This window comes from Monodelphis domestica, chromosome 3 (genome assembly GCF_027887165.1).
Source record: "Monodelphis domestica isolate mMonDom1 chromosome 3, mMonDom1.pri, whole genome shotgun sequence".
Taxonomy (NCBI): domain Eukaryota; kingdom Metazoa; phylum Chordata; class Mammalia; order Didelphimorphia; family Didelphidae; genus Monodelphis; species Monodelphis domestica.
This window is the reverse complement of record NC_077229.1, coordinates 86,769,716-86,788,623: the sequence shown is the minus strand read 5'-3', so window position 1 is coordinate 86,788,623 and position 18,908 is coordinate 86,769,716. Positions and strand designations below refer to the sequence as shown.

Genomic DNA, 18,908 nt, shown 5'->3' with positions numbered 1-18,908 from the left:
TGGACCTCAGATGACCACTAATGTTCCTTTTTGTTTCTTGAGATGATAATCACAATTAAGTAGTTTGTTGTAAAGAATTCTGGACTAAAAGTCAGGAGAGGGGGACAGCTGGGTGGCTCAGTGGATTGAGAACCAGGCCTACAGATGGGAGGTCCTGGGTTCAAATTTGACCTCAGACACTTCCTAGCTGGGTGACGATGGGCAAGTCACTTAACCCCCGTTGCCTAGCACTTGCCAATCTTCTGCCTTAGTACCAATACCCAGTATTGATTCTAAGACGAAAGGTAAGAGTTTTTTTTTAAAAATAAAAATAAAATGGAAGGTAAGGGCTTTTAGTTAATAAATAAACAGATAAATAAATGAAAGGAGACCTCTGTGTGGTCCCAGCTCTGCTGTTAACTCATAGCAAACAAGTGTCTTTCCCTCCCTGGGTCTCAGTCTCCTCATTTGTAAAAGGAAGGAATCCAACTAGGTGATTTCCAAAGTCTCAAATAGCTCTAACAGACTTATTTAAGTCTGGGCTCTTGTCCTTTTCTGTGTAGCGCACACACCTTCCTCGAGATTCCCTTAGCTGCCTTTTCTCCATGCCTCCCGACCCCGGACCTTGCATCCCCAAACCAAGATTCTGTAGGTAGTTAAAATGAAGACTTGCCTGGAATGTGGTAGAAGTGGTAATGGTGATTCCTTCAATGAAATTCTAATTATCAGGGTACTGAAAGGAACCTTGGATCAGAATCTAGAAGTGGCTTCAGTTCCAGCTCAGCCACACTGAATATCTGATCCCATGGCCTCTGTGCCCCACCACCCTCTTCCTGTCCCATCCTCCCACCCTTCCCAGTAATAATCTCCACAATCCTCTTAGTCCTTAAGATCCTTAATGCTTCCGCTGCCCGCCCTTGGGGGTTACTCCAGCACTGCCAGCCTCTTGGGCACCATGCCCCACATCCTGGCAGGCAGACAGTGGCCTCCCCCTATTAGCTCCCCTTGCTGAAGGACCAGGATGGTGGGGGGCTTGGGTCCCCGGCACCTGCTGGAAGAAGAAGGCCAGGACCACACAAGAGAGCCACCCCTGTTTGAGGACTACCGCCCACCTGCCCTAGATGCTGTGCGCCTGCCCAAGTATGTCCTGTATCTGCTGCTTGCTGCCCTCATTGTCGTAGCTGTGGCCTATGCCATCGTTGGGCACCTCATCAAAGACCTCATGCATGACCTGGCTGGTGAGTGCTGGTGGCCTATGCCCTCTAGAGAGCCTTCCTGAAAGCAGGGCAGAAGTGTTCCTTCAGATGTCCTCCAACTCCCTTCCCCAGAGCAGGGCTCAGGTGGGTAGTATATGAAGGGAATGGAACTCGTGCATGTTGGCATGCCTCTTCTGTAGCCCTTGGGGTGTGTAGGGTAGGCAGACAGTGAAGACTGCCTTCAGATATCTCCCTTTCCTCTCCCGGAAGCCTCCCTTCCCAGTGCAGGGCTCATTTGTGAGAGTGCTGTGGTGGTCGCCTGGGGCAGACAGGTTAGAGCTGTTCCAACCATGGCAATCCCTTTTTCATTTCCAAAAAACTCAGAACCCCACCTTAAGGCCTGTACTGTGGAAGACTTATGTGACCCTCACCCAAAAAAATTCCATTCTTTTAGGAATGCCTTTAAGTGAATGCAGTCAGCACCGTAGCATCTGCAAACATTTGAACAAAAGTAATACATGTTTTCAGGCTCTATTATTCAGGCTGCAGGAGGTCTGGTGTAGAGAAATGAATGTTTGCTTTAGCATGCAGAGCCCTGAGATTAAATCCTGGTTCCTCAGCTTCCTGGCTGTATGATACCCAAGAATTTAGAGTTAGGGGTAGTGTGACACTTTTGCCTTCGTCTCTGTTTTCTTAGTTGTAAGAGAAGGATGATAATACTTGTACTCTGCTTCACCAGGTTGTTGAGAGGATCAATCTGAAATAGTATTTTAAATAGGCAGGAGCCAGAAGAATGGCGATGTAGGGGTGGGAAGAAGAAACTGAGGAGGGGATGTGGAAGGGTTCCTATCCTGTCTCCCCTCCCTTAGAGACTCATCAAGGGAAATGAAAGGGGCCTGCAGCCAGAATTGGGGTTTTTCCCAAGTCCCTTTCTCAGAGGGAGGACTTTAGCCAACAGTCACAAGATATAGACTTGGGACCTGGGTCTGTCAACACAACCTTGTTTTTTGCATCTCTCCTTGCTTTTTTGCCGATCTTCCAACCTCTTGGTGAAGGTGGGAGGAGAAGGGCAAGAGGAGGAAGGAGGTTGTCCTGTCTGTATTCTATGTGCAGATTGGGCCTTTGGGCCGAAGCCAGACCAGCCAGAGTCTCCAAGGGAGCTGCCCAAGGACCTAGAAGGCGAAGACTTAGAGGAGCTAGACCTGGAGTTGGCCCTGACGTGGCGTGGGGAAGAACTAACTGTCTCATTAGAGGAGGCCCCTGCTGAGGTCCTAGAGGACCGGAGGCCCCCCTGCTGGCCTCCCCGCCCTGCTTCTCGACACCCCTCCATCATCACCTTCCAAGAGCCAGTGTCCCACTGAAGACTAGAATAGAGAGAGTGAAGAATAGAGGGCCTTTCTGATTCCCTGGGACTCAGTAAGGGCCTGAGGTTGGCAAGCAGCAAAGGCTGCCAGGAAGGCCCTGGCTCAGTTACCACGGAATGGAAGGTAGAAAGAGGAGAAAATCTCACTAAACTGGGTTGTTGTGAGACCTCTCATTCCATTTCTACTAAGTAGTCTGCAGACCGAATTGTGGAAAATGAATTCCGTTTCACCACTGGCCTGACAAAAATCATAAAATCTCAGCTGGAAAGAACATCAGAGATCATCTAATCCAACCTACCCAAACCAGGAAACCCCTCAGTAGCAGTGTTATCCAATCCACACTGCTGCAAAGCAGTCAAATCTCTGAACTCTCCATAGCAGGTGGCTCTGCCCTCTGCAACTTGAATGGTGATTATGGGGCTTTGCCCAGAGAGTAGGGAGCCAGCAAGAACCAGCAGGGCACACAGAGAAAAGGGAAGGGAGGGTTGATATTTTAAGTAGCAAAAAATTGTGACAGGAAGGTACTGATGACTAGAAGCCCTACAGCATCTCCAAGGGATCATTCTGGCTCTCCAGGGAGAGGAAACTGTACTTTGCATTGTTATAGAGGCCTGATTTTTTTCTTTTTAGTCCAGACTTGTGATTTTATCAGTAAGGGGCTCATGTGGAAACTACTGATGGCAATTGGCAGCTCATCTGTAATTTAAGTCTTAGAGACTGGAGACACTAAGATGAAAGGCGTATGGTTCACCCAGTAAATATGTATCAGAATTAGATCTTGACCTCAGGCTTTCCCTAGAGGAAGCTGTGCTTGATCCACCACACCAGTGTCTCCCACAGCTCTGATTATTAAGAAGTTTGTCCTCATGTTGAGCTGAAATTCTCCTTGTAACTTCTCCCTAGTTGACCTGAGTTCTCGGGGTCCAAGGAGAGTAAATCAAACCCTCTTTTGGGTGACAATCCTTAGAGGTCGGATGACTTATAAATCCCTATAGTGTCCAGATGGGAGGTATAGCGACAGCCCACGGGAGTACTATAACATCTATCTGTGGGAATAACCTGAGGTGGAAAGAGGGGGCTAAGGAAATGGGAGAATAATAATGGCTCAAAGACAGAAGTAGAAACACATGGGGAGTAACGCGAACTCTGAGGAAAGAGATACAGAGAAGCAAGAGCGGTAAGAGAGAGGCAGCGAAGGCCCAAGGGCCTAGTCAGAGAGAGCTGGTAAGAGAGCAAGAGAGGAGTCAGTAAGGGTAAGAGAGGGGTTTGAGAGAGGCAGTGAAGGCCGAAGGGAGGAGTCCGCGCTTGTCCCCTGGTTTTTATTGAGGGTACGTATCATGACGTGGGTTTTTACATTGGTCCAATTGACAATGACAAGATCATAGAGGTGGAGTTTAATCCATCCCGCGCTTTTGTAAATGAAGTCCGAGCCTGCAACGCCCTGATTCAAACCGCAGAGGCAGCGTGGCTGTCTCCACGCCCAACCCAAGAATTTGCTCCTCCCTTGCTAGTGCCTAGGACGGTCCCTTTAACATCAAGAGTTCTGACCATGAGTCTGGTAGTACAATATTAATACAACAATCACGCATCCCAAATGCTAATATGCCTGGTATGTTACAATCCCAAATTAGAAAACACTGTCAAGGTGGAAAGTCCTATCTCCTGAGTCTGAATGGTCCTTCAGATCTCAATTTCTCTGCTTCCTGTACTTCCCACCCAGCTCCAGCTTTCATCCAGCGGTGGTGATCTAACAACAGAAGCCTCTGCTTTCAATGACTTGACAGTTTGGAAATCATTGTATTTGGAGAGGGGTAGAGTGGAAGGGAGTTATAGGACAACTTTCAGCATTCAGGATCCTCTGGATTGGGAATGAAGGGACCTGTATTCAGATCCTCACTCTGATATTTGCTACTTGGGCAAATTGCTGCCTCAGTTTCCCCTTATGCAAAATGGAATTGGACTCATTGATTTCTCAGGTTCCATTTAGCTCCTGTCTTTTGCATCTGCGCTCTTCCTGGGCTCCTACTGTGCTCTCCTAGCTCTCAGTTGTTCTGTACTCTGTACTGTTCTCTTATCCTTTTGGAAGTGTGATTCTCATCTCCCGTGCCAGGCCAAGAGCTCCCTGAGGACAGTGGCTCCTCTTGCCTCTCCTGTGGTATAACTGGGCACAAGACTGGGCCCATTGCACAGCTTAAGTCAGGACTCACTACGCACATAGTTAGGCCCCTGGGCTGGTAGTCTGAGAACCTAGCTACTAGTCCCATCTCTGCTACTGACTCACTGTGGAATCTTTGGGAAATCCCTTATCCTCTCTGATCCTCAGTTTTCCTTTTCTGTCAAATGAGAATAACTGCTGTGCTGCCAACCTGCTAGGACTCTTGAGAGGCATCATAGTGTGAAAGTGCATTGATTGGACTTGGCATGAGAAGACACAGCATCCTGGCTGTGACACCATGCAAATGAGGCAAATGAGCCTCTCAGCATCAGTTTCTATAAAATTGGGACAATGATGCTTGAACTATCTACCTCAATGGGTGGTTGTGGGAAAAAAGAATGCATTTCAATAGAAATATGAATTATTAGATGAGCTAATGGGTGGAAAGTACTTTGGGAAACAAAACAGTCCAGCTATGGGCTTGTGTTGTTTTCTCTCCGTCCTCCAGGGAACCTCTGGACCGATTCCCTTTTTATTTCTCCATATTCCCCCCCACACACACACCCTTATACTTCATTGGGTCTCTCCTTTGGAAAGGAGGAAAGAAGTTGACTGCTTACTACCTTGACCTTCAGATCACGTGCCAGGGCTATGGCTTCTCCCATGGAAGCTGGGATAGAGTTCACCTTCACCCAGGGAAGGGCCCAGGCTAATGGATGACTCATAGATCATAGGATTTCGAACTGAAAGACTTTGAAATTACCTAGTCCAAGTCCCCCTTCCAGAGGGCAAAAATGAGATTAAGGGAGAGTGCTTGGTTTGCCCTGTGTCGGCCAGCCAATAATTAACAAAGCCTGAATTTAAAGCTCAGATTTGTTCTGCCACTGATTTGCTTGTTCTGGGCAAATCAGTTTCCCTCCCTAAACTTCAGTTTCCTCAGCCTATCCAGTGCTCTTTCCAGGCCACTATGTTGGCTCATCCCTACTCCTACCTTCCCTGGGGCAGCATGGTTCCGGGTTGATCCTTCAATAGGTACCATTTACGAGACTCAAGATTGAATTCCCCACTGCTCCAGTGGATTCTGCCCCTTCCTTCAGTGGGATTGTGCTCTTTGGAGCAAGGGCACATTTAACTTCTTTCCCTGACATTCAGCTCACCCATCAGAACCCCTTTGTGGAGGCACAGCCTCCTATATACACGGGTGCTGATGTTCCCTGCTTATTGACATTTATGTTGCCTTCTGTGATAGTTGTAGAGGGGACCCTGAGCTCTGCCTGAGCTGGGAAAATGGATGTGAGGGGCCCCATCCATTGGCATTAGAGAGCTGGTCCAAAGAAGGGTCCGAGAGCTTCCCAAGCTCATCAGATGAGTGGCCTAAGCCCATGAAATGTTTACATACAGAGGATCCCCAAGTCTAAGGATGGGGAGGGGAAATCTCTTTTTGAGGACTAGGAGTCTCTAAGGGAACCCAAGAAGTTAGTGACTTGCCTGTTCTGAGAAGGTATCCTGAAGCTTTGTTGACCTGGATTGCCGGCCCGGATTCTTTCTTGCCCTTTAGTGAAGTCATGCCCTCTGGGAGGACCTCAGCCACTTGTCCTTAGCATTGAGTAGGGATATTGGATTTTCACTTCCTCAGAATGGGGCTGAGTTAATTGTTACCTAAGTCCAGAGTCTACTCCCCCACTTCCCTGGCCCCCCTCCTGTTAACCCTTTGTATGTGGAGAATGATACCCAAGAGCTAGAGCTCCCCGGCACAGTTTGGCAAGCCCTTCTATTGTGGGAAAGACTGGCAGAATAATAGAGAAAGGGTCGACTGGGAATGAAGAGCCTCATTCTTTGGTCACCTTGAAGTCCAGGTAACTTGGTCCTCAAAGTTCCACAGAGGGTTAAAAGGGAAGAAAGGTGCAGTCCCTTGAGCAGCTGGCAGGTGTGAGTGAGGAGTGGGGCTTTCCGGGCTCTGTGATCACTCCCCCAACAACACCCCACCCCCCCAACCTCTGCCCCTTCCATACTCGCTTATCTGGGGTGGGGCCATTTCAGAGTCATCTCTCTAGCTCCCTTCTGCTACAGCCAGTGCAGACGGAGGCCAGACTCAAGCACATCGGACAGACTGACCAACCACGGTTGCTTGGCCCCATGGAACTCCAGGAGACCTTCTTCATACTCTTCGTACTGTTGCTGCCTTCAGTGGATGCCCAGAAAGGTGGGAGGTCAAGGATGGGGGAGAAGCAAGGGCAGTGTTTCCCTGGGTAATGGGCTTCTGGGAACAGCCATATACTCTATCTTGGCTCTGGGACTCAACTTCCTTATTTTCACATGGAGAAATAGATCTTTTGGACCAGGGAAAAGGGGAATTATTCCAGGGCCTGGCACTGATCCCCTCGTCCTCTCACTGAAGCTCAACAGGTCTCTCTCTCTCTTGCTCTATCCCTGGCAGTGATTGAGAGGAGATTGCAGCCCTGGCTGATGGGTCTGACAGCTGTTGTTGGGTTCCTCTTCATCGTCTTTGTCCTAATGCTGGTCAACCGGTTATGGTGTTCCAAGAAGAGGTGGGAATCCTTGCTCCCTGGGCCTGGGGCTGAATCCCAGCTCCCTCTAGGCTACCCTCACCCTATTTGATCTGACCATAGAGCCAGGTCACTTGTGTTAGAGTCCCAGTCAAGTGTATCACATACTCCCTGTGTGGGACCTTGAACAAATAATTTCCTCATCCAGTAACTCAGTTTACTAATCTTTGAAATGGGGGAATTGGATATCCTCTTCAACGACTAAGGGTTTGGAATCCCAGGGACTGAGCCTTAGCTTGGGGAAGTATCTGTGGTGTGGAATTGGATAACAGGTAGCAGGTAGGGGTGGGAGGGAGGGAAATAGGTGCTAGGAGTTAGCTCAGTGGATTGAGAGCCAAGCCTAGAGGTGGGAGGACCTGGGGCCAAATCTGTCCTCAGACAGGTGCTAGCTGTGTACCCCCATTGCCTAACCCTTACTGTCCTTCTACCTTTGAATTAATACGCTCTATTGATTCTAAGATAGAAGGTAAGGGTTTGAAAGGAAGGAAAGAAGGGAAGGGAGGAAGGAAGGGAGGGAGGGAGAGAAGAAGGAAGGAAGGAAGGAAGGAAGGAGGGAAGGAAGGAAGGAGGGAAGGAAGGAAGGAAGGAGGGAAGGAAGGAAGGAAGGAGGGAAGGAAGGAAGGAAGGGAGGAAGGGAGGGAGGGAGACAAGGAAGGAAGGAAGGGAGGGAGGGAAGAAAAACAAGCAAGAAAGAAATTAAATGCTAGGAGAGCCTCCTGATTTCCATTTCTCCTCAGGAACAATGAGGATGAGGAGTTTGGAGAGTTTGGAGAGAATCAATCAACGGAGAACCCCTTTGGGAATATTAATCTGAGGTAGAGTGTACACACAAGTGTGTGTGTGTGTGTGTGTGTGTGTGTGTGTGTGTGTGTTTGGGGTTTATCATGCCTGCACGTTTCTGTAAGCCACCATAGCACAGTATAAAAAAACCTCAGTCTTCGAAACAGAACACCTGAGTTATAGTCCTGGTTCTAATGCTGACATGGGACCAGTGACCCTCAGCCTCAGTTTCCTCACCTGTAAAATGGGGATAATAGTATCTTCAACACTTAGACCACCTCGAAGCTATAGAGATGGGAGCTGTGACGGTTCTGTGTTCTGTGTCTTTGTGCGTGTGCCCATATATGTGCCCGTGTGTCTTTGCCTTTGTGCCTGTGTCCACCTACAGATTCCCAGCTGTGTCACTGTGTGCTTGTGTGCCCATATGTGTATATATGCACAGACAGATGTGCCCACTAGTTTCATGGCATGCATGCCCATGTTTTGCATGGTTAGAATCATGCGTGTGAAGGGAGCATAGAAGATAGAGGGCAGGCCTTGCAAAATCAGGACGATGTGGGTCTGGCTCCAACCTCCCACACCTACTAGGCCCTTCACAGTCAAGTCGTTTCGCTAGATGTCACAGTGGATGGAGCACTCAGGCAGCTTCAGACTCACTAGCTGGGTGATCCTGGGCCAGTCATTCGACCTCTGTCTGCTTCAGTTTCCTCATCCATAAAATACAGCAGCTCCCTCCCAGGGTTGTGAGGATCAAAGGAGATAATAGTTGTAAAGTGCTTAGCGTCATGCCTGGCACAGAGTGAGAACTATATAAATGCTCTTTTTTATTGTTGTCATCATCCCTTCAATGCCGCAGACAACTCAGATTTTTAAGTTATGGAGAAGTTGCCAATGGCCTCTGGAGTAAAGCAGAGGGCAGTTTTCCCACCACTGATGAAATTATGTGTCTGAACCACCCTGTTCCTGTACGCACATAGGCGAGTCTGTGTGTCATATGTGTATGAACCTGTGTCCACTGTCCTTTACTTTCTAATGGCTAGACGAGGAGATGGAGGCAGAGAAGAGAAGTGAGCCTGAGAAAAAACTTGGAGGTGGGAATAAGCCGAGTTTGTGGAGAAAAAGAGAGGCCTGGAGAGGAGGGAGGGACCCAGTCTGGCTGGAGTCGAGCCAGCCTGACGGGTTTGGAGAAGGAGCTTAGGGCCAGACCAGAGATGATTCAAATGCCAGGCTAAAGAGTTTGGACTTTTTCCTGTGGGCTGTGGGAGCTGTGAAAGGTTGGAGCTTCTTGGTACGGGCAGCATCTCCTTTTCCCCTCTTTTCTGCTTTATCCAGAACCCCCTTACCTCTTTACCACCCCCCCTCATCACCTCTTTCCAAGAGGTACCTAGACATGGTACCTCTTGAGAGTATCTTCATTTGGGCAGTAGCAGGCCCAGTCAGGAGGTTCCTGGTTCCCCTCAAATAAGCTGGCATTTAGATCTAGTCATCCTTTCTCTAGGAATACATATGATTCTCCGAAGAAGGAAGGCCGCACCAATGAAGCCCTGGAACTAGATGAAAAGGTCGCTGGCACCAGTGATGCTGAGAAACATACTAGCTTGTGAGGGATGCTGGCCACCACGGAGCCCTGATTTTGTCAGGCCTGTCTCTCAAACTCCACCTTCAGCCTCAGGGGCGCCTTCCACCCACATGAGGCTCCAAGAAGGATTCCATCTGTAATAAACCAAATCCTGCCAACCCTCGACTCCATGCCTCCTCTCTTTCCCCAACAGGAAATACAAAGGAACCAGGGCTGTGATTCAGCCTCCTCGCCATCCTCCTCTACCCTCTGCAGATTAGTTTACAAACAAGTGATTACTTATGGAAAGCCCAGCCCCTTTGCTGTGGTGATGGCTTATTCTTCTCTAAATGGTCATTAGGGACCCGAGATCATAGATTCAGAAGGGACTTAGTGGTCTTCAACGGGATCATCACTCCCTCTTTTACCAGATGAAACAGAAGCCCAATGAGGTTAAGGAAAAAAGAAGTCCTGGGTTTGAATGCTCCTGAGGCAGCTAGGTGGTATAATGGATAGAAATGCCAAACCTGGAGTCAGGAAGACTTGAGTTCAAATCCAACCTCAGACACTTACTAGTTATGTGACTTGGGGCAAGCCATTTAACCTCTCCCTGCCTCAATTTCCTCATATGTAAAATAAGGAGGAAAATAGCACCCACCTCCCATGGTTATGATGAGGAACAAATGAGATGCTAATTGTAATTTCTTTGTAATAGTATGCATAGTAGGGACTGCATAAATATTGTCATTAATCATTTTTCAGTCATGTTCAACTCTTCAGGACCCTATTTGGGGTTTTTCTTGGCAAAGATAATGGAGTGGTTTGCCATCTCCTTCTCCAGCTCATTTTACAGATGAGGAAACTGAGAGCAACAATTTTAAATGACTTAAATGATTTGCCCAGGCTCATATAGTAAGTGTCTGAGATCAGATTTGAACTCACCAAGCTGTCTTCCTGACTTCAGGCCTGACACTCTATCCACTGCACCCCCTAACTGCCCTGAGATAAATGTTATCTATTATCATTATTACTAACTCCATAGGACCATTCGCAAGTCACTTTCCTTTGGATTACAGTTTCTTCATCTGGAAAATGAATGGGTTGACCTAGATGATATCTAAGTCACCTGCCTGCACCCTCTGCCCTCTTCTTCTGTAATTACTTGAGTTGCCATTCCCTAATTTCATTTACCACAGGCTAGTTTCTCACTGTGTGAATTAAATATCTTTTATTTTTAAACCCTTACCTTCCACCTTAGAATCAATACTATGAATTGATTCCAAGTCAGAAGAGTGGTAAGGGCTAGGTAATGGGGGGTAAGTGACTTGCCCAGGGTCACACAGCTAGGAAGTATCTGAGATCAGATTTGAACCCAGGACCTCCCATCTCTAGGCCTGGCTCTCAATCCACTGAGCCACCCAGCTGCCCTGTGAATTAAATATCTAGGGGACCCCAATTCTGGGAAGACATCTCGTAGATAGGTGTCATAGAGTCATGTATTTTAATTTGCCAGAAAATCTGGTAAGAGAGATTAAAACAAGATTTAAAAGACCAGTAGGATAAGAAGCTTGCTCTCTGTCATTTTTTCCTGCTGGACCAAAAACAGTTCAACTCTTATCTGAAATCATGCTCTCTCCCATCTTTCTCTGCCTGAGGTTGAAGGCTGGGGCAGAAGCGGCTATCTACCGAAGTACTCTGGGAAAAGTGGCTGCTGCTGCTGCTGCAGATGGGGACTTGGAGTCAAAAGACATGGCTAAGCTTGGAGACCTTCTAGGTAGAATGCCCCTTGTTTCTTTCTCTCTCTTTTACAAATAAATAATTACAGATTTAATATGTCTCCAAGATTCATTTTAATTATAACATCACCAATTGCTGTGTCCTTCCTATTTGCTTTGTGGTTCTAAAACTAGATATGACACCAAGCAGGCACAGTGGTAAAAGGGGGTCTTTCTCCTCCCCTGGTTTCCTGTACTGGGACACTTAGGAGACAAGATTCAGACGTAAGAAACAATCAAAAAAACTCACGCTGGATGGGCCTTTTTGTGGGGAAAAGAATAAATGAAAAGTCTGAATTTCTTGAGGAAATGTAGCCATTGGATAGCACAGCCTATCCAGTGTTGCCAAGTTAAGGTGTCTGCTTTAAGGAACAGCAAATGCTTGGTAAGACAAGTATCATCCCCTTCTGGGACTCAGTTTCCTCCCTTTGTATGCATAGGTGGGTGCAGCATCTTTTTCTTTCTTTTGATCTAGAATTGATACAGATGATCAGTTCTAAGGCAGAAGATTATTTCCTAGCTGGTAAGGGCTTAGGCAATTCACTGGGATTCAGTGACTTGTCCAGAGTCACTCAGCTAGGAAGTATCTGAGTTCAAATTTGAACCCACGACCTTTTATCTCCAGACCTGGCTTTCTATCTACTGAGCCACCTACCTGTCCTCAGCACAGCATCTTCAATCCAAGTATAGGGATAAAAGAACTGCCAGAAAGAGATCAGAACGCCTCCTTCAGATGGAAAAAGAGTTTCCTCATCCACTGTTTCTTTGTGAAGACAGGCATTAGAAGTATGCACAAGTGCTGCCCAGCCCCACTCTACCACCACCACCATTTTCACCCACACTTTATTTACATTGTTATTATTACAGCTTCAAGTTTGACTGATGGGCAAAGGCCATTGGAAGGTGAGAGCAAAGGAGCCTGGGAAAAGAACTGAGGAGACCTGGTCAGTCTTTGAATTGGCTGGGTAGAATATGACTGGTGCCATAGTCAAATTGAAATGAATCTCTGTGGGCCACATATTGACCCTGAAAACCTCTAACATTATCTATGTTATATTGCATTTTTATTTATTTTGTTAAACACTTCCTAATTAACTAACTAACTATATATATATGTATATACATATATATATATATATATATTTTTTTTTTACTAACTATATTTTAATCTGATTCTTGCCACACTTGGGAATTTTTCAATGCTTGCTGCAAGGGCGGCATGTAGAACCTCTGCATAGAACATCCACTTTCCCCTGGGCTCTGAGCATTGCATGCTCTAGGTTTTTTCTTCATTAATTTGGAGGAAAAAAAAACCTGTTGTCATCCTCCTTGGGGTGTGGTCATCTTGCAATGTAATAATGGAAAGGACCCTGGACTAGAAATCAGGAGACTGGGGGGATAACTCCTCCCTCTGCTACTAAATGGCTGACTGACTGTGGGACACGTCCTTTCCCTCTCTGAGTCTTAGTTTCCCCAACTATAAATGAAGTGGGTTGGATTCCTATTCTCTAGAGAACTTCACAATTCTGAAGTGTGTAAACTCTGGGCCCATTCAGCTTTCCCCAATCACTATATCCAAGGGTTACTGGATTTTCTACTATGGCCAGTCTCATTTTATTCTGCTTGGACTCAGTCAGTCAACAAGAATTCATTCATTCATTCATTCATTCATTCATTCATTCGTTCCTTCATTCAAAAACCCTTACCTTCTACCTTAGAATCAATATTATGTATTGGTTTGAAGGCAGAATAGCAGTAAGGGCTAGGCAATGGGGTTTAAGTGACTTGCCTTGATACTAATGATCAGTTCCAAGTCAGAAGATAATTTCCTAGCTGGTAAAGGCTTAGGCAACTGGGATTAAGTGACAGCTAGGAAGTGTCTGAGGCCAGATTTGAACCCAGGATCTCTCTCTGGGCCTGGCTCTCCATCCACTGAGCCACCCAGCTGCCCCCTCAACAAGTATTTATTAAGTACTATGTACTAATCACAGTGCTATTTGCTGGATGCAAAAAGAAGCAAAAGGTAGTTTGTCCTCAAGGTGCTGCTATTCCAATGAGGGAGATGACATGGGAATAACTAAGGATATGCAGGGCAAATGTGAGATCATCTCAGATGGAAAGCACAGGGAGAGTGAGATGGGAGGTGATTTTTTCCCAGATCTTCTCAGTTCTTTTCCCAGACTCCTTTGCTCTCTCCTTCCAACGGTCTTTGCCTGTCAGTCATACTTACCCTCAACATTCCATCCTCTTCCTTGCATCCTGCTGTTACACTGGGAAAGTCTTCTAGAAGGTGAGATTTCATCTGTGTCTTGAAGAAATCCAGGGAAGTCAGGAGTTAGAGATAAGGAGGGAGAACAAACACTCCAGGCATGGAGACAATGAATGAAAAGGGAGGTTCAGGAGCATCACACATAAAGAATGGAAAAATGTGGGGGCAGTTAGGTAGCTTGTTGGATTAAGAGTCAGGCCTAGACATATGAGGTCCTAGGTTCAAATCTGGCCTCAAAAACTGCCTAGCTGGGTGACCCTGGGCAAGTCACTCAACCCCCATTGCCTAGCCCTTACTGCTCTTCCATCTTGGAATCAATTCATAGTATTGATTCTAAGGTGGAAGGTAAAAAAAGTGGCACTGGGGAAAGTTTTCTTGGGGTCAGGAAAACCTGAATTCAAATCTAGACACTTACTAGCTGCGTGATCTTTGGGCAAATCAGTTAACCTTTGCTGATCTGTTTCCTTATTTATATAATAGTGATAATAAAAAGCACTTGCCTACTCAGGGTAGTTGTAAAGATAACATGCGATAATATTTGTAAAATGCTTTGCAAAACTTAATGTGGTATATAAATGCTAGTGAGTATTAAGGCATAGTATTCAGGGCAGGTAGGTGAACCAGTGGATTGAATGATGGGCCTGGAGTCAGGAAGACTCATCCTCCTGATTTCAAATCTAGGCTCAGACACTTACTTGCTATCTGACCCAGAACGAGTCACTTAACTCTGTTTGCCTTAATTCTTCATCTGTAAATGAACTGGAGAGGGAAATAGCAAACCACTCCAGTATCTTTGCCAAGAAAAACCCATCCAGGGTCACAAAGAGTCAGGCACGACTGAAACAACAGATCAAACAAGTAGCCTACATGGAAAGGACTAAAATGTAAACTGTATGTGGGATGATTGAATGTAATGGACTTTTCTGCTAGCAGCAATGCAATGACCCAGGACAATTCTGAGGGACTTATGAGAAAGATGCTATCCACATCCAGAGGAAGAACTGTGGGAGTAGAAACACAGAAGAAAAACAACTGCCTGATCACATGGGTCGAGGGGATATGACTGGGGATGTAGACTCTAAACCATCACCCTAGTGCAAACATCAACAACATGGAAATAGGTCTTGATCAATGACACATGTAATACCCAGTGGAATTGCAAGTCAGCTACAGGAGGGGAAAGAGAAGAAGGGAGGAAGACAACATGAATCATGTAACCATGGGGGAAAAATAAATTAAATTAAAAAATAAAATAAAATGTAAAATGTAAGAAGGGGTTAAAGTGGGAAGAGCTTTAAAAATCAAACAAATCAGATTTCATATTTGATCCCAGAGGTAATAGGGAGCCACTGGAGTTTATTGAGATGGAAGGTGATGTGGTCAGACCGGACACTTAGGAAAATTACAGTGGCAACTGAGACTTGGGGCAGGGGAGTAAAATGGGACAGACATCATAAACACATAGTTTTTCAGGCCCTTAATGGTATGAGTTCTTCCATTCACTCTGGGGGTGCCCAGACTTCTTCTTTGGCCCCAAGTTCCTCACCTTCTTCTACCTCAGTTCTCTCCAGAACAGAGAGATAAAGAACTATGTCTCCACTCATTTACCCTTTACTCTTCTATTATTAATTGATAGACGTGGTGGAGGCAGGGCAGTGGGTGGGGAGAATGTGAAGAGAAGTATGCCTACAGAGGGTTATAGCCAATTAGCCTGGTGGGTAGAGCCAGGTGATAACGAGAGTGATCATCTGGAATGAACTGAAACTCCAGCCTTGTCCCCAGCCTGAGCCACCCTGATTCCACTCTCTGGATAAGGGCCCTGGCACGAGAGGAGCCTCTGACTTGGGTCAAGGAGTCCAGCACTTTGCCTCCTGGTGTCCCATGGGTAGAAAGTGGGCATTGGGAGAGATCCTGATTGTAGGGGCTGGGATGAGGGGCACCAGAGGCTCCTGGGTTGGTGGATAATTATGGCCAGGGCAAGAGACTACAAAATGCTCTGTCCTTGCTCTTGGAGTCCCCAGTACAGCCGCCAGAGGGTACCAGAGGCTCACAGCAGAGCCCTAACTGGCCCAGATGGGGTTGGGGAGAGAAAGCCCTTTGGTTGAAGCAAACTGGGGGTAAAATGTTCCCTTTGTAAGAAGACCCTGAGGAGTTCAGATCTGAGGCTGGAAGGGGCCAGACAGGCAATCGGGTCCACCTCCTTCATCACCCAGGTGAGGAAATGGTGGTCCAGTGATGGACGCCTAAGACATCCACTTACACATTGTAAATAGCAGGACTTGGGGTTAAAACCCAGGCTCTCTGTATCAAAGCCCAATTCTCTTTCCACTACAGTGGGTGTGGGGACCCAAACCTGGGATCCAGTCCCTTCTAAAAGTGGGTACCTCTGCCAGGCCTCCTATATCACCCCCATCCCTGTCTCCAGCCCTGACCTTCTGAATTGTTTCCTCCATTGTTTTGAGAATAGACAGCTTGATGTATCTGAAAGAGCCCCAGAACTGATGGTAAGGAGATCTGCTCCCACTCCTGACTTCCTTTATCCAGTCAGTTTCCCCAAGATGTTGGACTCTTATCTCTTCCAGCTATAGTTGTGTAGAACTACCCCAGAGTTTTATGGGTCCTCAGGTAGTGGCAGACTTTCCAAGATCTTCTAGAAGAAAATAGAAAATCATTTGTTGGGCAGGTAGCAGAGGGCATGCCTGTTGAGACAGGAGTTGGATGAAAGGACCTAGAAGGATCCTTCCAATTCTGCCATTTTGTGTCCTTTGGTTCCTGCTGGCTCTAGACTAGATGTTTTATTGCCCAATGGCCTTTCTGGCCCTAAGTTCTAGGGTTCTAGAATTGGGGGATAAGAACCCAAGCATCCTGGACCCCAGTCTCCATATTCTTAGCCTCTGCTGTTCAGGAGCTTGGGGGTAGGGCATGGAGGGGATAAACCCTACTCAACAGAAGCAGGGGGTTCTCTCTCAATGCCCACCTCCTTGCAAGCAGTCATTCCTACGATCTCTTCATCTCCTTACCAAGTCTCCAGCTCCTTTAGTCCTATAGTCCTAAATCCCTGGGTTTTCATGGTTGAGTCTATGGTTTCACTCTTCAGTTGGCCACTCTTATCTGGCTGATCCTAGGGAGGAGGCCTGCCCATGCCTGCTACTCACAAAATTAGAAAGTAGGTGAAGTGCCATTAACTCAACTTCTGGACCTTGGGGTATGCTTCTTCTCTTGGAGCCTGTTTTCCCATATGAGAAATGAGGAGGTGGACTGGATAATCTCTAAGTGCCTTTTCAATTTAGCATGATGAAAGAGGAACAGTTGTGGATTTGAAGTTGGAGATCATGAGTTCAAATCCTGACTCTACATGTTACTATGCATATGACTTGGGAATATCATTTAACTTCGGGGGGTCTTTGATTCTTTTTTTTTGTTTTGTTTTTTTGTTAAATGAGAAGGTTGGGCTCAACGAATTTTTAAAACTCTGACTTTCTGTGTTAGTATCAAGACAGAAGAGTGGCAAGGTCTAGGCAGTCATGGTTAAGTGACTTGCCCAGTGTCACACAGCTAGGAAGTATCTGAGGGCAGTTTTGAACTCAGGTCCTTCCAACTCCAGGCTTTGTGCTCCAGCTGCCCCAACTCAATAGTTTTTAAGAGTTCTTTTCAACTTTGAAACAAGAGCTAGTATGATCTGGATTTAGAATCCGGGAACATGAGTTCAAAACCTGGCACAGAAACTTACTCCTGGTATCACCTGGAGCATGACACTTAACCTTTCTGGGAATCAGTTTCCTCATCTATAAAATGTAGGGTTGGATTTGATGGCCTCTTAAATCTCTTTCAGCTTGATATCTATCATCTCCAGAATTTGGAATATCCAGAACCATAGAATCTCAGAGTTGGAAGAGACCTCAGAAGCAATCTAGACCAACCAATATTTGAATCTATTCAACATACCTGACAAAATGGTCATCCAGACCCTTTCAGGCTCAAGTGGGGATGGATCTAGAGAAAGTAGGATAGGTTTGGGAGAGCTGGCAGTTAGGTGTGGGGATACTGGGCTGGGGAAAGCAGAAGGTTGGAGGTCAAGGATAGGATGAGAAAGTAGAGGCTTGTTTGGGGGAACCAGGATCACTGAATCATAGATTTAGAGTTGGAAAGGGCCTTAGAAGTCACTGAGTCTTATTTTCCAGATGAATAAATTGAGGCTCAGAGTAATTAAGTTTCTTGCCATCCGAAGAGTCTGAGGCAGGATTTGAATCTAAGTCTTCCTAATCCAAGTCTAGCACTCGGTCCCCAACACCACCCTGTCTTGTGGGTGAAGGAGTAGAAGTTCATTTTGGGGAATAGGAGGAAGCAGATGTGAGCTTAAGGGACAGATAAGATGAAGAACAGAGGCAGATTGGGGAAGGGAGGAATAGGATTGTAAAACCAGATCCAGGAGAAACTTTGGATAGATGGGGAAACTGAGACCAACATAGGTTAAGTGACTTACCCAAAGTCCTTGGAACCCAAGTCCTACTCCAGCATATCTTGCTTAGGGGATCAAGGATGAGATTAGGAAACAGAGGTTTGGTTCAATCAGCCAATCAACAATATTACATGCCTACTATGTGCCAAGTCCTGTGCTAAGTGAAGGCTTATTTAGGGGAACATGGGTGGGATGAGGAATCAGAGGCTTGTTTGGGAGAGCAGATGGAATGAAGGGAGCAGAGGTAAGTTTGTGGAAGCTAAGATAAAATGAGGGAGGATTGTTTTGAGTGGCAATGATAAGGTGGGAGAACAGAGCTAGGTTTGAGGGGCTAGAGATGGGTTGCTATGTCTATGTTCCTAAAGTCAGGTCCTCTCTCAAGAAGAGAATTGGTTGCTGCCAAGGGGAAGTTCTGGTTCTCTTCTCTTTCCCCCATACCATATTCAAACTCAGAGAGAGAGAGAGTGTTGCCCAGAGCTGGAACTGCACCCTTCTGCCCTTGGCTTGAGTTGGCCATTTCTTGATGGTCTTTTGGGTCCTGGGATGAGTTTCACAATAGAGCATAGGAGACTCTTTGTAGCTTAGCCCCACTGTTGGAGACATGGTGTAGTATATATTCTTGTGACTGGCCAGTGAAGGGCATTGTCCTTCTATGTAGTGGAAGGTGTGGTGCTCAAAGTGCCTAGTAGGGAGCTGCCAAGACCCTTGGACCAGATGGGGGGCCTGGATGCATATGGGGGTCTTGCTCTGTGTCCCACTCCTGGAAGTCTTTTCTCTTGAGTATGATGGGAGATATACTCGAAGGA

General features: G+C 46.5%; 2 protein-coding genes across 2 annotated transcripts; both read left to right on the top strand.

Moving 5' to 3' along the window:
• The first annotated feature begins 11 nt into the window (after positions 1–11).
• Positions 12–6,698, top strand: SMIM44 (small integral membrane protein 44). The gene is made up of 2 exons (XM_056822393.1): positions 12–1,217; positions 2,289–6,698. Exons 1-2 carry the CDS (start codon positions 1,001–1,003, stop codon positions 2,534–2,536), a joined length of 465 nt encoding a protein of 154 aa, XP_056678371.1. The 5' UTR covers positions 12–1,000; the 3' UTR covers positions 2,537–6,698.
• SMIM24 (small integral membrane protein 24) lies at positions 6,407–9,778 on the top strand. The gene is made up of 5 exons (XM_056822392.1): positions 6,407–6,550; positions 6,765–6,897; positions 7,132–7,243; positions 7,999–8,076; positions 9,540–9,778. The coding sequence occupies exons 2-5, from the start codon at positions 6,831–6,833 to the stop codon at positions 9,643–9,645; spliced, it is 363 nt and encodes a 120-aa protein (XP_056678370.1). The 5' UTR covers positions 6,407–6,550; positions 6,765–6,830; the 3' UTR covers positions 9,646–9,778.
• Positions 9,779–18,908: the final 9,130 nt, after the last annotated feature.